The following is a 16885-nucleotide window of genomic DNA, read 5'->3' on the forward strand; positions in this document are numbered from 1 at the left end:
CCACACTTGATTGACTCCGCTGGGCAGGCCACATCGTTCACATGCCAGACACGAGACTCTCAGTACACTTAAGCGTCAGCATAGATGATCACAAGTCTCTGGAGTGGGCTTTGAACCTTCCAACTCAGGCGCGAGTGCTGACAATCAGTCACGACTGGCAGTTGTTCAGGTAATTGTCGCAGTTTACCCACCTATTCCAGTCACAAGTGCAGGTGAGCAATGCCTCTATTTCTGAATAGTTAATTATAAAACACACCCTAATCCTCATTGATTTACATATGAACAAGTTGATATGTTGTTTCGGTAAAAGGGAAAAAAAAAAGGGAGGAAATACATTGGGTGAAGGAATCCATATCAAAAAAAGTCGGGCAATATTTAATTCTATGGAGCGTTTGGGGAAAAAAGGGCAGGAGAATGGGACTAAGTGATTTGCTCTTTCAAAAGCTGGCACAGGTACAATGGGCAAATTACCACCTTCGGAGCTGTAACATTCTACGATTCACTAACAGTCAAGAACACGTTCAAGGGATTGATCACCTTGGTAAAAAATTTTGCACGAAATGTTACCACGCATGTATACCTACAATGGAGACTACAATAAGGAGTAAAATTAATATATTTGGAGCACTGGAAACAATCTCGTTAATAAAAATTAAGAGCACTCGCAACATTGCAAGCATCACACTGCAACAGGGACAGCAGTGCTGCTGCAGGGACTTGACAATTCTTGAGATGGTTGAGCCTGCCTAAAACTCGGCAAACATGCGAATCAGTGTGCAAAGAATTCCTAAGCACGGTTATGTGATCTTGCAAGAACTGGGAAGTATTTGGCATTTAAACTTAGCATAGGTCCAGCGTGCATTAATGTGCTTCAAGACAAAGTGCCTCAAGAATTATTTATAGTCCTGCTTTACATCAGGGTGGTTATATATTATGTAGTACACCCTAATCTCGATGGATTTAAGTTCTGTTATTACAGTAAACATCTTGTGCACAATAGTAGGTGCAATGACGTGTCTCTGCATAATTAACTTGACCATCGGATATTGTTTGCAATCTTCTCCACATTTTCTCAAAAGTGAAAATGTGTGTCAAATAACAGTTGACATGAATGGAATTCTTTTGTAAATTTAACCAAAGCTGTCTTCAATAAGTACAACCTCTGTCAGATGTACTAACAAGTTAATTATATAAAGACAGACCATCACAAAACCCCCATACTCAATATTCACCGTGTACCAGTACTCTGTGTAAGCACCAAACATTTTCCATTTTCTTGCATGATCACATTATGTTTGTGTCTATTTGTCCAGGCGCGCTATATATATATATATATTCAAGTCTTTCTTTTAACAGCAAACAAGGATACTGCAATTGTTTCTGCAAGAGATACCTAGAGCAATGTTGTTGTGCCATACGAGATCAGTGTGTTGTCATTTATGAATATAAATTCTAACTTTCTTTTGAAGAGTACCAGGTCACTGATAAGTCGGTAGGGAATGTTCCTCAGCTTTAAGTGCACTATCACCTGGGTTAGTGGTGATAGAACAGATGCACATTGTCCTTAATCTTGAGTCCTGGGCCCAGAGTGATGGGATGAAAGGCTTCTCTCCTCCAGCTGCACTAAACTTGCATGAAATTAATTTGATATCCTCAACCTAGTTCCCACCAATTCACAATATATACTGCAGTTTGGCAATCTCGGAGTACTTGGGGGTGGGTGATGAGAATAATGGAAAATGTGCACCAGTGCAGCAAGAGATGGCTTCCTGAGGTTGGTGTTGAGGCATACTGATGGGGGCAGAGAGAGGCTTTACTCTGCATCTAATGTTCTGTATCTAACCTGGGCTTGCTCCAAGTTTCAGGTTTTAGAAAGATGAATGAGATCTATTGCACAAGATGAGCACTCTACTCCAGTTGGCACATAACTTACCAAAAATAAACTAACTTCTCAACGTGTGATGGACAAATGGCAGCGTTTATTTGCATCAGTGGGTTGGACCAGATTTCTGGTTGATCCCCTTGGAGGCCCCTCAGTGCTCCTCTCTGCTTCCCCTCCAAGCCACTCTCCTCTCCCCCCAACCCCTACGAACCCACAGGGAGGAAAGCGTGGTTGAGGCTGCAGGCCGCAGCTCTGTGGTTCAGCGCATGCACATTTGGAATCTCCGGTGCATATGCACGGTTCCGATGGGGGTGGGAGGGTGCCCACATACCATAGATGGTGGAAATAATCACTCCGAACAGGGCAATTCAGTCTGGTCTGTGGGGATGGGTGGATCTCTTTTAGCTGGCATTTTTATTCCTGTTGATAAAATGATGGGTTCTAGTCTGGGCAAAGTGAAATTGAACAGAGACAGAGAAATAAAAATTAATGGAGTGCGCCAGAGATACAGATAGCACACACGTTAACCGGCTTACTCAGCTTGTTACTTTTAGTTTTTAAAATCTTGTTTCTCCCTTTTTGACACACTGCTGCTACTGGATACACTAAAGATTACATTTTCTTCTCTCCAGATATTTTCCCCTCTTTATAGTACTTCAATTGATAGAATATCAATTCCAGGCCATCCTTACAGCTGCTGGTACAATCTCTATATGCACTGTGTCAAGATCATCCTTTGATTACTTAAAAAAAAAATCAATTTGCATATACTAGTATTGTACATTTCTTTGTTAAAAAAAAATGCAAGTTTTCCAACTTAGCCTGTCAATGTTTTTATTAGAAAGCAAATATAATGAGAACTAGAAAATACAATTTGTAAAAACCAAGTGAACTGGAAAAGCAAATATTTATTCTAAACATACCCTTTAGGTGAGGCTATTGAAGGAACAAAAGGAATTTAAAACAGAAGGACTGAGTCAATGGAGTACACATTTTGTATACACAACATAAAGCAAGTGGCTCTGTCTTTGGCACAAAAACATTTCTTCCTTCAAAAACTAGATTTTTTTTAAATTAAATCTCAAAGAAACAAACTTTCAGTGAATTGGTTTTCGGATGAGATTAACATTTCAAGAGCAGAGGTCTCAAGCAGCTGTTGCTGTTTTCTATACACTGTTTTAACTTAGACGTGAAATATAATGTGCCTTTATACAAACTCAAAGGTTATTACTTTAACATTGCATTATCTTCATTGAACATAAGCAATTAAACCAAAGTGTAATTCTGTAACTAATGCTCAGTTTCAAGACATTTGCACTGTAAAGTTGAATGCCTGTAAACTTTATATTTTTAAATGATTACAATTACTCATACATCTACAGCAAATTAGCTTCAGCATTATTTTTTTTTTATATATTATGGGCTCTAATTATTCAACAGTTTCATAAAAAATATTCTTAAAGCAGGAAAGAAGCCAATATAGATCAACATTTGAAAGTGTCCAAGTGTGCAACATACTTCAAAAATACAGAACATATTTTATTTTAAAAGATTCCCTTTTCTATTAGAATTTGTCAAGTTATAAATAATTCTCTTTTTATACCATTAAAAAACAAATGCCTTTTGGTATAAATAAGAAAAAATGCATTCTCCTTCAGTCTCGTTACAACTTTTCAGACTCCATAAAGCACAGCAATAATTTTGTTTTACCCATAATCTCCTGGCAAGCTGGCGGGGGGGTGGGGAAGAACTACATGTACACCCTCTGCAGACTGGCGATGGTAGCCAATGGAGTTCATGGGAATACGCGCTGATCTGATAAGTTCTGCTACAGAAAATCTAGAATAATTTGATATTGTAAGTCCGAACTTATTTTTCTATCAGGAGCATTTGCAGTGCCTCTTCCTATATTGTTCAGCGCCTCATTTTATATAAGCCTTCTTAGGCACACATCATCTCACACGAGCACATGTAAACAAAAACAACAAAACCCTCAAAGGCAGGAAGAGAACAGTTGCCTTGTGGTTGATAGGACGGGTTCATCATGTTTATGTACCAAACAGACTATATATGACAGCAAGATTGTAGACTGGCAATCACTTGATTACCAGAAAAAAATGCTAAATGCGTTTGGGTAACTTTCCTCTGTACGTTATTTTAGCAGAGACATTCACAAACAGGTTTAAGCCTGCGTTAAAATAGCAGAGAAACATCACGCAAAACAGGTCATGCATTTGCCTGCTGCCATCGGCAACAGAAATTTCTGGGCTTGTGTGTTTGTACTGGGTTGTCACATCACAGAACATAACATGGCATAATGACTCAAGAGACCACAGGGCAATCTCAGTCAATGGGATTTGACTGTCTTTTAGACCTCAGTTGAACAGATTTAGCTTGTTCTATTCTTGTATTTATATCTACACGTTTCTCAAAAAATGTAACCAAAACTGGTTCATTTAGCAGCGAGGCCAGTATCTGTTCAAAGGCAAAGGTCCATTCAATCTCTGTTTGGCCTTCCTGGGGAGCATCTTCACCCTTGTGCAACGTCTGGCTCTCCTGAATACTGTCACCGCCTTGGCAATCTTGAATTATACCGAGCTTACTTCGGAGGGGAGAGCTTGGACTGTTCAGCATTCTCCCAACTTCCTCCATTCGAAGCAGGAGGCCAGTGACGGTTGTTATAGCTCGATAGAGTGCCTCCTCGTTAGGATCCGCGTGGAACAGATTATACAGCGTCTTGGAGAACTGAACGAATTGCGACTAGGGAATTAAGAAATACACGTCATCAGGCACATGGAAAAAGATTTTTTGGAAACATGTCTTTTCGCTTCCATAGACAACAGGATTATTCCCATCTCAACCCCAAATATTATTTTTGCAATGGTCTAAACAACCAACCATGCAACTTAAATAAAAACAGAAAATGCTGGAAACGCTCAACAGGTCAGACAGCATCTGTGGAGAGAGAAACAGTTCAGGTCGAGAAGAGCTCTCTCAGGGTTAACCAAAGAAAGAGACCAGCGTTGCATCTTTCCTCTCCAGGTGCCATTAGTACGATGGCAAGGGGGTTTGCATCACCGTCTTAGACACGGAGCACAAGGACTTGAGGCAACGCGACTGTAGTTCTAGCCTTGCGAAGCCTCGGGCTCCAGTACTCAGAACACCAAGACAACAGTAGCGTGGGAGGCACCGCAGACTTGTGCCGCTCTGCCAAACAGCCACATAGACTCAGTACAAGATATAATCGATCAATCATTTCATTTATTTCGTAATGAAAGATTTTACTATTTTACACTACACTTGTGTATTTAAGATAGCATCTGACAACTATGAATTTATGTTTATAAATTATTGGCAGGATAGAAGTGGGAGTGATAATCAACATGAAGTTGTCCAGTTTCCAATTTACCAATGTAACACTTCGCTCTCACCAATGACTGTTAGTGGGGTTATTAATTCTTGCAGAATTATTCACTTGGTTTAATATTATCCCACTTAATTAGCATAGTGAAGGCATAACTAAACAGAGCCAGGAATATTGGACATTGCATTCACTGATTTTTAAAATTTTAATGGTAGCTGCTAACACAACTCTGTGTGTAGCAATGTTCCCTCTAATGTTTTTGACCCATGTGCAGTCCCTTTAAATTTGCTGCGTGGCTGTGTAATATTTCTTCGGCCGTATCTGTTCCAGTGGCAGGAGCTGGTGAGCGGTCTGTGGGGACCTCGTGATTGGTGCGTGCCCCTCAACTGCTCACCAAAACTTAAGTGGCCCTCCAGCTCAGATAATTGCACACTCCTGGTTTAAATGGTTACGGCGGAACAACAGAGGAGGGGGTGGGGGGGAAGCCTGAAAAACCTGCCAAAGTTTGAAAGGCTCCCGTGGTCTGGGAATGTGGCGGAAGATGGGCAGACAGAAACCCAGACCTGCTGAGTGCTTCCAGCATGTTGTGTTTTTGTATCAGAGTATCAGCATCCGCAGTATTCTGCATATGTAACTTAATTAGCTTATTTATATTTCTAAAACAGATTAGATGGACATGGCAGTGCTTTTTAAAAAAAAACTAAAATCCACCTTATGACATTGTGGATTTGGTTTCACCAGTAACAAGAATTTGGAGCAGGAGTAGGCCATATGGCCCCTCGAGCCTGCTCCGCCATTCAATAAGATCACAGCTGAACTTCTACCTCAACTCTACCTTCCTGCCCGATCTCCATATCCCTTGATTCCTCTAGAGTCCAAAAATCTATCTAGCTCAACCATAAATATACTCGACTCAGCAGCCGCAGCCCTTTGGGGTAGAGAATTCCAAAGATTCATAACCCTCTGAGCGAAGAAATTACTCATCTCAGTCTTAGATGTCCGACCCCTTATCCTGAGACTGTGACCCCCTAGACTCTCCAGCCAGGGGAAACAACCTCTTAGCCTCCAACATCAATCCCCCTCAGAATCCTATGTTTCATTGAGATCTTCTCATTCTTCTAAACTCCAGAGAATATCGGCCCAATTGACTCAATCTCTCTTGAGCAGCAGATACAAGACATCTCTTCACATCCTCAGTACATCTCAAAGTGCTTCATTCATATCTAATGAAATGCAGTCACTGTTGTTACGCGGTAATGCATCCAAGAGCTGCAATTGAGCTCCCCCGATGGCTCAGTTGAAAGTGCTGCACAGAATGAAGTGTGCCCTACAGATCAGGAAGATCCCAAGTTCAAGCCATGCTCTGTGCTGAATCAGCCAATCTTCAGCAAGCATCTGCTAGGGACATGACAACTGAGGGGGGGGGGGGGGGGGGGGAAGAAGAAAGAGAAAATAAAAGCGGGTAATTACGTTTATTTTTCTCTATTGCTACTGCTCAAAGACATTGCGTATGTCTGGACTTGGTCAAACACAATAAACGGATTACTTTGTAACCATATTTGGGTTTGTCAGATTCAAATTGTTTTACAGCTGGGCTTGGCTATGCTTCTCTGCTATAGTCGAACAGTCCAAAGACAACTCATTTCGTAAGAAAATACAAAGAGCAGCCAAATGGCAAGGTACTGAAGAGCTGCTAACACTTCGAGAACTGTGCTTCATGTTGAGTCATGGCCTTCAGGAGGATGGAACGCATTCCATCTGTTATCTTCAGTCTTCGGCCAATGGATTACAGATTATGAATTTTCTCTCTTTCCCTGCTAAAGGAAGTCAGTCCTTCATGGGGTACACTTCCAAAAACATTGGCATGAGGACCACTTTTGATTTGTGAACCACGGTATTCAACTCTCTGGATGGCATGTTAGCAGGAGGCCGATCCTGGGTATAAAACCCTTGACCCTTGCTCAGAACTGGCTGACTCACCTGCTGCATATTTTCAGTTTTTTTTCTGTTTTTATTGCACATTTCCAGCATTTGCTTGAGCAGAGTTTGGCGAGAAGCTGGGAAATTGGCAAACGGAGTGAATCGCAAGCAGAATGAGGAATTTTGTGAGCACGGTGGAGTGGGGGAAGGTGGTGGAGGCATCTGACAGAAAAGTAGGAGTGTAGTCGCAGAACTCAATGTCTCCAAGTTAATCGACACGAGAGCAGACCTGCGGGACAGGGAGAGGAGCAGCCGCAGATAAAGGTAGGCTCAACAGCCCGGAGCAAGCCAGAGTGTCAGAGAGCAAGGTGAGCGACGTCAGCGCAAGGGAAGAAGCTGACTGGTGAGTAGCTGCTGATTTAAAAAAAAAAATAAGCCTTTAGTTTATTTCTGTTAAGTTACTTAATAGTCTATTAAGTAGAGGCATGGCAGAGCATCTCGGTCCCGTGGAATGCACATCTTGTGCCATGTGGGAACTCCGGGACACTTCCCGTGTCCTGGACAACCACATGTGCAAGAAGTGTCGTCAGCTGGAGGAGCTCGAGCTCCAGATTTCAGAGCTTGACCAGCAGCTGGCATCACTGTGGTGCATCCGTGAGGCTGAGAACTACGTGGACAGCACGTTTCAGGAGGCGGTCACTCCACAGTGCAAGAGTGTGCAGGTAGAGAGGGAATGGGTGACCAGACAGACAAAGAGGAACAGGCAGGTAGTGCAGGAGTCCAGAGTGCATCTCGCTCTCGTTCAGGAAAGCAATAGAGATAGGAGATTTGACAATTAGGGGAGCAGACAGGCGTTTGTGGCCGCAGATGTGATTTTAGGATGGTAAGTTGCCTCTCTGGTGCCAGGGTCAAGGATGTCACCGAGCAGCTGCAGGATATTCTGAGGGGGCAGGGGTGGGGAAACAGCCAGAGGTTGTGGTCCATATCGGTACCAATGACATAGGCAGAAAGAGGGAGGAGCTCCTACAGGCAGATTTTAGAGAGCTAGGAGAGAGATTAAAAAGCAGGACGTCGAAGGTAGTAATCTCCGGATTATTCCCGATGCCACGAGCTAGTGAGTATAGAATTAGTGGGATAGAGCAGATGAATGTGTGGCTGGAAAGATGATGTAGGAGGGAGGGCTTTAGATTCCTGGGACATTGGGAGCGGTTCTGGGGGAGGTGGGACCTCAAAAGGCACATCAACAGAGCCGGACCAATGTTCTAGCTGGGGGGGGGGGGGTGATTGCTAGTGCTGTTGGAGAGGGTTTAAACTAATTTGGCAGGGGGATGGGCATAGGATGAAGCATTAGGTGCACAAAGGATTGGGAGAGACAGCACTAGAGTAAGAAATAGTACGGTATTCGGTGGGGTCAGACTAAAAGAGAATACAAGAAGATCTAAGATAGGTTTACGGTGCATGTGTGTGAATGCACGAAGTGTGGTAAATAAGGTTGGTGAGCTACAGGCGCAATTGGACACATGGGAATATGATGTGGCGATAACAGAGTCCTGGCTTAAATAAAGGCAGGATTGGGCACTAAATATTCCTGGATACAAGGTGTTCAGGAAAGATAGGGAAGGAAGGAAAGGAGGTGGGTGGCAGTATTGATGAGAGAGAATATTACAGTGCTGGAGAGAGAGGATGTCCTGGAGGGGTCTAGGACAGAATGTGTGTGTGTGTAGAATTGAGAAACAATAGAGGTGCCATTATACTACTAGGTGTATTCTATAGGCCGCCAACTAGTCGGAAGAATAGAGGAGCAAATTTGCAAGGAAATTAGAGAGGTGCAAGAAGAGAGTAATTCTATACTCTATATATAGACTTCAACTATCGTAACATAGACTGGGATAGTAATAGTGTAAAGGGCAGAAAGGGGGAAGAATTTCTGAAATGTGTTCAAGAGAACTTTCTTGCTCAGTACGTTTCCGGTCCAACGAGGGAGACGACATTGCTGGATCTGGTTCTGGGGAATGAGGTGGGTCATGTGGAGCAAGTGTCAGTAGAGGAACATTTAGGGAACAGTGATCACAGTATCATAAGGTTTAGACTAGCTATGGAAAAGGACAGGGAGCAATCTAGAGTAAAAATACTTGGCTCAGAGGCAGGAAGAAAAGGGTAATGGTTGATGGGTGTTTTTGTGACTGGAAGGCTGTATCCAGTGGGGTTCCGCAGGGCTCAGTGCTGGGTCCCTTGCTTTTTGTGGTATATATCAATGACTTGGGCTTGAATGTTGGGGGTATGATTAAGTAGTTTGCAGATTATACTTAAATTGGCTGTGTGGTTGATAATGAAGAAAGCTGCAGATGACAGGAAGATATCAATGTACTGGTCAGGTGGGCAGAACAGTGGCAAATGGAATTCAATCCGGATAAGTGTGAGGTAATGCATTTGTGGAGGTCAAACAAGGCAAGGGAATACACATTAAATGGTACGACACTGAAAAGTATAAAGGAACAAAGGGTCCTTGGAGTGCAGGTCCACAGATCCCTGAAGGTAGCAGGCCAGGTAGATAAGGTGTTAAGAAGGCATATGGAATACTTGCCTTTATTAGTTGAGGCACAGAATACAAGAGCAAGGAGGTTATGCTTGAACTGTATAAAACACTGGTTAGGCCGTAGCTGGAGTACTGTATGCAGTTCTGGTCACATTACAGGAAATATGTGATTGCACTGGAAAGGAGATTTACAAGAATGTTGCCTGGACTGGAGAATTTTGGCTATGAGGAAAGATTGGAGATGCTGGGTCTGTTTTCTTTGGAACAGAAGAGGCTGAGGGGAGACCTGATTGATGTATATAAAATTATGAGGGGCCTGGATAGAAAGGACCGGTTTCCCTTGGCAGAGGGGTCAACAACCAGGGGGCATATAGATTTAAAGTAATTGGGGGGGGTAGGTTTAGAAGAGATGTGAGGGGAAATTTCTTCACCCAGAGGGTAGTGGGGGTCTGGAACTCACTGCCTGAAAGGGTGGTAGAGGCAGAAACCCTCACCACATTTAAAAGATATTTGGATATACACTTAAAGTGCCGTAACCTACAAGGCTACAAAGCACTGGAAAGTGGGATTAAGCTGGGTAGCTCTTTAGTGGACATGGGCCGAAATGTGTTAGAAATCAGGGATGTCTTAAAATGTATAAAACTGTTACAAATGTATAAAACTGGTATGAATGCTGTGTTTAATTCATTGTTTTGAACTGGAGACAAATTGTCTTTTGAAGATGCTCAGAAATGCTCATGTCTATGACAACCATTAACTGTGGTTTTCAAGTTAAAGCTTCAGTTTGGCTTTGTATCTTGAAGGCAATTTGTATAGAAAAGGCTTAGAATCGATGGAAATTGTAAGAGTTAACAAACATGTAGCTACGTTGCAAGAGAGATAATGAGCAGTTTTCTGGTTTGGCCTCTGGGATCAGAGAGGATCAGGAAGCGAGAGATAAGAGATTTCCACAGGAAGAGATCCTGAGTTAGTGTAAACAGAGTGACATATGGCCACAATCGGAAGACATGTTTAAGGCGGGTTCTTGAAACAAGGATCGATACAAAGAACTAGAAGTCTTATTGGATATTAAGTTTTTAGGGGAACCTCGATAGGTAAAAAGGTCTTGTCAATATCCAGGTTCAGGCCCACCCCTAAAAATAGATTAAAAGTGACCTCGCGGAAACGTGTAGTCGCAGACGGTGAGGGAAGAGCGGAATCAAAGTGGAGCTGGTCGAACACAGAGTGATCCCATGCTTTACCGAAGGAAGCTCGAGACGAGAGAAAGTTATTAAACCAGAGAACTGCTTACGTACGCCAGCCATTTGTCCAATCGGAATCAACTACCCGTTACAGTTGTATGTTTTTGCAATATATCTAATGTGTTATATTCTGTCTTAAACTCTAAACACAATATATCCACCAGATTGGTTTTACAGTCGATCCGGATTATTAAAGTGAATAGAGGTAGCCTGAACCTGGCATATTTCTAACAAATGGCCTCCTTCCGTGCTGTAAATTTCTATGATTCTATGAATTGGAGGAAAGCCAATTTCAGTGGGTTGAGAATGGATCTGGCCCGGGTAAACTGGAATCAAAGATTGGCAGACAAAACTGTAATCGAACAATGGGCTGCCTTTAGAGGAGATGGTTCGGGTACAGTCAAGGTACATTCCCACAAGGGGGGAAAGGTAGGGAAGTGAAAAAGGAAAAATGAGAGGCAAAGAGAGGGTATGAGAATAGACTGCTAACAAAAAAGGGAATCCAAAAGTCTTCCTAAATGAGTACTTTGCATCTGTCTTTGCCAAGGAAGATGATGCTGCCAAAGGCAGTGAAACAGGAGGTAGTTCAGGTACTGGATGGGATAAAAATTGATAAGGAGGAGGTATTAGTAAGGCTGGCTGCGCTTAAAAGTAGATAAGTCACTAGGACCAGATGGGATGAATGATGCCAAGGGAAATAAAGGTGGAAATTGCAGAGGTACTGGCCATAACCTTCCAATCCTCCTTAGATACAGGGCTGGTGCCAGAGGATTGGAGAATTGCAAATGTTACATCCTTGTTCAAAAAAGGGTGCAAGGATAAACCCAGCAACTACAGGCCAGACAGTTTAACGTCAGTAGTGGGGAAGCTTTTAGAAACTATAATCAGGGACAAAATTAACAGTCACTTGGACAAGTGTGGATTAATTAAGGAAAGCCAGCACTGATTTGTTAAAGGCGAATCGTGCTTAATTAACTTCAGTGAGTTTTTTGATGAGATAAGAGAGAGGGTTGATGAGGGCAATGCGGTAGATGTGGTGTACATGGACTTCCAAAAGGTGTTTGATAAAGTGCCACATAATAGGCTTGCCAGCAAAGTTTGAAGCCCATGGAATAAAAGTGACAGTGCAGCATGGATATGAAATTGGCTCTTTTGGTAGGAAGAATGAAGAGAAGCAATATAAACAAAAGGATAAAATTATAAAGGGGTAGATGAACAGAGACCTGGGGGTATATGTGCACAAATCATTGAAGGTGGCAGGGCAGGTTGATAGTGGTTAAAAAAGCTTAGGGGATCTTGGGCTTCACGAATAGAGGCATTGAGTACAAAGCAAAGAAGTAATGATGAACCTTTATTAAAAAAAAAATTGGTTTGGCCTCAACTGGAGTAGTGTCCAATTCTGGGCACTGCACTTTAGGAAGGATGTGAAGGCCTTAAAGAGGGTGCAGAAAAGATTTATAAGAATGTTTCCAAGAATGAGGGGCTTCAGAGTTCCATGGATAGACTTGAGAAGCTGTGGTTGTTCTCCTTAGAGCAGAGAAGGTTGAGAGGAGATTTGATCAAGGTGCTCAAATCATGAGGGGCCTAGATAGAGTAGATAGAAAGAAAATGTTCCCATTGGCAGAAGGGGCAAGAATTAGAGGACGCACATTTAAGGTGATTGGCAGCAGAACCAAAGGCGACATAAGGGAAAACTTTTTTACGCAGCGAGTAGTTAGGATCTGGAATGCACTGGTTGAGAGGGTGGAGGAGGCAGATTAAATTGTAGCTTTCAAAAAAGGGAATTGGATAAGAAACTGAAGGAAAAAAAATTGCTGGACAACGGGGAAGGGCCGAGGTGTGGGACTAGCTGAAATGCTCTTGCAGAGGGGCGGCACAGGCTCAACGAGCAGAATGGCCTCCTTCTGTGCCGTAACCATTCTATGATTTGCAGTTGTTTTTTTAAGTTACAAGTGGATAAATGCTCTTCGGGCTACTAATTGAGTAAAATATAAATACCTGCAGCCATATCATTGCAAGGACACACCTCCCCCCTAAAAGCACACAGAAACCAGTTGCTTTCTTGCAGCTTGCTTTAACTCCTAATGACGACAACAATCCACACTTAAAAAGTCTTTCTTTTTGGAAACGGACTGTAATTAATGCTTGCAGATAATTAGTCTCATGATTTTGGTGGAAGGAGGGAACACAAGATTAATGGCCAAATTATGGATCATTCAATTCATGTGACACAGAGCAGCAGGTTAACAACTAGGTTATTACTGCTCAGGAGAATTGCAGGGAGACAGCAACAAGTTGTCTTGATTTTCACACGTTTAACATAATAAATGATCCCAAAGAGCTCGAGAGAACTGGACAATGAGCAGGTAGGGAGAAGAATTAGGGGCAGCCAACTAAGTAGATTTAGAGAAGGCTTTTAAAAATAGGGGGAACAGGTAGCAACGGGAAAAGGTTTGGGAGAGTGCGTCAAGAACGCGGGGTCAAAATGCCGCTAAGCATGGGAGCAGAAAATAGGGAAAAATGCAACGGAAGCCAGAATCAGAATAGCAGAGAGCACACTGTTACAGGCTTTAGAGGGAGGGGTGGGCGAGACCATACAAGGATTTGTAAACAAGAAGATTTTGAATTTAAGCACTTAAAAGTTAAGCACCTGATCCTCACAAATCACATTTCCTTGGCTCCCATGTGTTTATAGATTCACATCCCATCCAAAGCATAGATCATTTTGTGGTGCTGTTCCGCACCCAATCGATATTTAATCTGCCCAAGTGCATTTTACCATCGACTCTTACACAGCTGGCAAAGAAAGTAGACTTCAATCCCGTCATCTGGGAACCCAGAAATGAAAGGACAGTGTGCAGAACCAGTTCCTGCTGCCTCTGCTTAGATGATAAATGCCAAAACTGTGGCTAGTATAAACGGTGAAAAAGGTTGTATTGTCACCTGATTTATGCGTGGCAAGTCCCGGATACTTTCTTCCTTCCGTGCCAGCTCATCATGCCACTGTTTCAAATATGATTGGATGTCAACCTTCCCTTTGTTACTCCCTGAAGTCCAAAAAGAGGGGAAAAGTTACTGAACAGTTGGGGAGAAAAAAAAATTCATACTGAAACTAAAAACTTGTAATTCTACAGCTTGATATCTCACTAACTCCTTGCCCGAATTAAGGAGGTTATATTCTTTACAGCAGAAACTGTACCAAGACAATTACATTTTTTTTAAATATTCATAACCATTGAGGAAACAATTTCAACACTTATGAGCCGTTTTACTTCACACACTGATGTTAATATAAATCATACACAATATACAAATTTACGTCTACATATATGCATACAACACACTCACATACACATCTAAATGAAGTACTAGATACTGGAAAGTTAATGGGGGAGATTTATAACTGCTGGTTCCCAGAATTGGCAAGCTACAGCAGGATGCTCACAACTCCCCGACGGCCTGTTAATAAGGCCCTGTCTTGTCGATGGCTCGGGCTTCACTCCCGCACCAATGAGGGGGCAGAGCAACCATTGCGCCAACTTCATGCCCACTTTGAAAATGGCCCTCAATGTTCCATTTGAACTTCCCATCTTTGTCTGGTGCTTGTGGCTGTACCTTATGTAGGATTAGAACACAAGGACATCAAAACAGGTAGGAAAGTAAACAGAACAGATAAACCATGGAATCCAAAAACCATGTATCTGAATTGGAAATCTAATCTTGATATCTACCTTAATATAAGCTGTATTTGGAGAGGGGGGAAAAGAGAGGGAAAGCAGTTATCATTTTCCTTTCTTTCTCAGTCCCTTCCTTCATAACCATACATCACTGCCATGCCCCCACTCCCGATCAGAAGTTCCAGTCCATAAATATCGCACGCGATGCAATTAATATCACTCAGTGGACAACCCTTCAAGGCCTCTGCTTGAGCAGTGAACACAGCAACACAGTACATTTTTCTCTTCCATTAGCTTCAGCTGTGCAGAGGTCAAGGGAAGCTCATGTGGAAAAGGCAAGACTTGGATTGTAAATTCTGGTCTCCAGTTTTAAACCCAGTGACCTTAAATCAACCATCCTGCAGTGCTGAGGCAACCTCACAGCTCGAATATTTATCCTTTGTTTACGAGAAATCAATAAAGCAAGGCAGTCAAACGCAGTTTTCATTTGAAGATGAATTTCAGCTTGGGAGGTCTGTGCCACTCTTACCAATATGTGTCAAAGTGTGGACAGTTTTATATTGTGAACCAACACCAACTTAGAATTGTGTCTCAACTGCCCAAAACCCATGCCTTACATGACCCAGGAGACATTTCAGAAGACCTTGAGCACATTTTACATCTCGCCACAAATATACAGCTGAGATCAGGAATCAAATCCCATCAACACAGACGAAAAACCCCAATACAAACCATTGAGCTGACCATCATGAGTCATTGCTTCATCAAAAAGTGGAGGCCGTTTTGAAGCTGCAGGAACTGTACTTTCATCTTCAGTAAATGCTGTAAGAGCAAGAGCAAAGTGAAGGCCAGAACCATATTAAGAAGGATGCATCTATTTGTACGAACTGAAATGCAGCCATTTCTCTGATATACTCCAAGGGGGCCAAAGCCACACCCTGAAGTTCCTCTGGAATGTGTAACTGGAACCATCAAGTCCAAGTTCTGAGTGAATTTCCAATTTGTAATTCTATCCATTTTGACTTCAGAAGCCAGAGGATAAATCTCCCCAAAAGCCACCAAGTCCCAGCCGAAGTCCCTTACCCGAGCACAAGTGCATCCCTCCCCCAGCTAAAGATCCTTATCCCAGCAATCCCTCTGCCAGCTGAAGATCCTTACCCAAGCGCAAGACCTTATCCCCCCATCCCCCTCCCTCACATAGATGGGGTATTATGTGCCGATTGTTAACAAGTTTATTGGGTATGAAGTGAATAGTGACAGTGTCGTGACTTCTGGATTTCATCCACCACAACGACGTCCCTTGTAACACACGCACCGAACTTGCACACACCAGGGGGTTGGAAGAACATGATCCATCTTCTGAGTTGCACCTCTCCCCTCCATCCCACCGCCCGGTCTCTTCCTGCTCTCCCCGCCCCTCCCCCTCAAAACGCTCTCCTCCTCGCTCCCCCCAACACTCTCTCCTCCTCCAACCCCACCCCCCCCCCCCAAACGCTCGCTTTCTCCTCCTCCCCCCACCCCCCCAATGCACTCTCTTCCTCCTCCTCCCCCCCAATGCCCTCTCTCCTCCTAACCTCCCTCCCAACACACACTATCCTCCTCCGCCCCCACCCCTAATGCTCTCTCTCCCCTCCACCTCCCCATGCTCTCTCTCTCCCCTCCTCCGCCCGCCCCCAAAACACGCTCTCCTCCTCCCAATGCTTTCTCTCCCCTTCCCCCACCCCCCAAATGCTCTCTCTCTCTCGACCTCACCCCCCCCTCAATGCTCTCTATCTCTCTCTCCCCCCCCCCCCCATCCTCTCTCTCTCCACCACCCCCCCCCCCCCATCCCACCACCACCACCACCACCACCAACGCTCGCTCCTCCATCCCCCGCCCCCAAAACGCTCTCTCCTACACCCCCCCACAAACGCGGTCTCTCTCTCTCTCTCCTCCCCCACCTCTGCCAATTACGGTCTTTCGCTTCCCCCCGCAATCGCTCTCTCTCCTCCAGCCCGGGAGAAGCGTGCGCAGAAGGGAGACTTAGTACAAACAGTTACTCCGTAATTAGAACCATTAGCCAGAACCATTTCTGACAAAGGGTCATCGTCCCAAAATGTTAACTCTGTTTTCTCTCCACAGATGCTGCCTGACCCACTGAGATTCCCAGCATTTTCTGTTTTTATTGCATAACTGACTGCGATAAGATGCAATTACACCTCCTCAGGACATTTTGAAATGCTGCACAGTCAATTAATTACTGTTGAATTGCAGTCATTGTTATGC

General features: G+C 43.5%; 1 protein-coding gene across 1 annotated transcript in view; it reads right to left on the minus strand.

Annotated features, from left to right (window-relative positions):
- Positions 1–2707: 2707 nt before the first annotated feature.
- The window catches only part of tbc1d8b (TBC1 domain family member 8B), a 90686-nt gene continuing 76508 nt past the window's right edge, over positions 2708–16885 (minus strand). Inside the window, exons 18-20 of the mRNA XM_070882858.1 lie at positions 15353–15442; positions 13887–13990; positions 2708–4642 (exon numbers count right to left, since the gene is read on the minus strand). Coding sequence (XP_070738959.1) covers positions 4226–4642; positions 13887–13990; positions 15353–15442 — 611 coding nt within the window. The 3' untranslated portion in view covers positions 2708–4225. The remainder of the gene's footprint in view (positions 4643–13886; positions 13991–15352; positions 15443–16885) is intronic.

This window comes from Pristiophorus japonicus, chromosome 6 (genome assembly GCF_044704955.1).
Source record: "Pristiophorus japonicus isolate sPriJap1 chromosome 6, sPriJap1.hap1, whole genome shotgun sequence".
NCBI classification, from domain to species: domain Eukaryota; kingdom Metazoa; phylum Chordata; class Chondrichthyes; family Pristiophoridae; genus Pristiophorus; species Pristiophorus japonicus.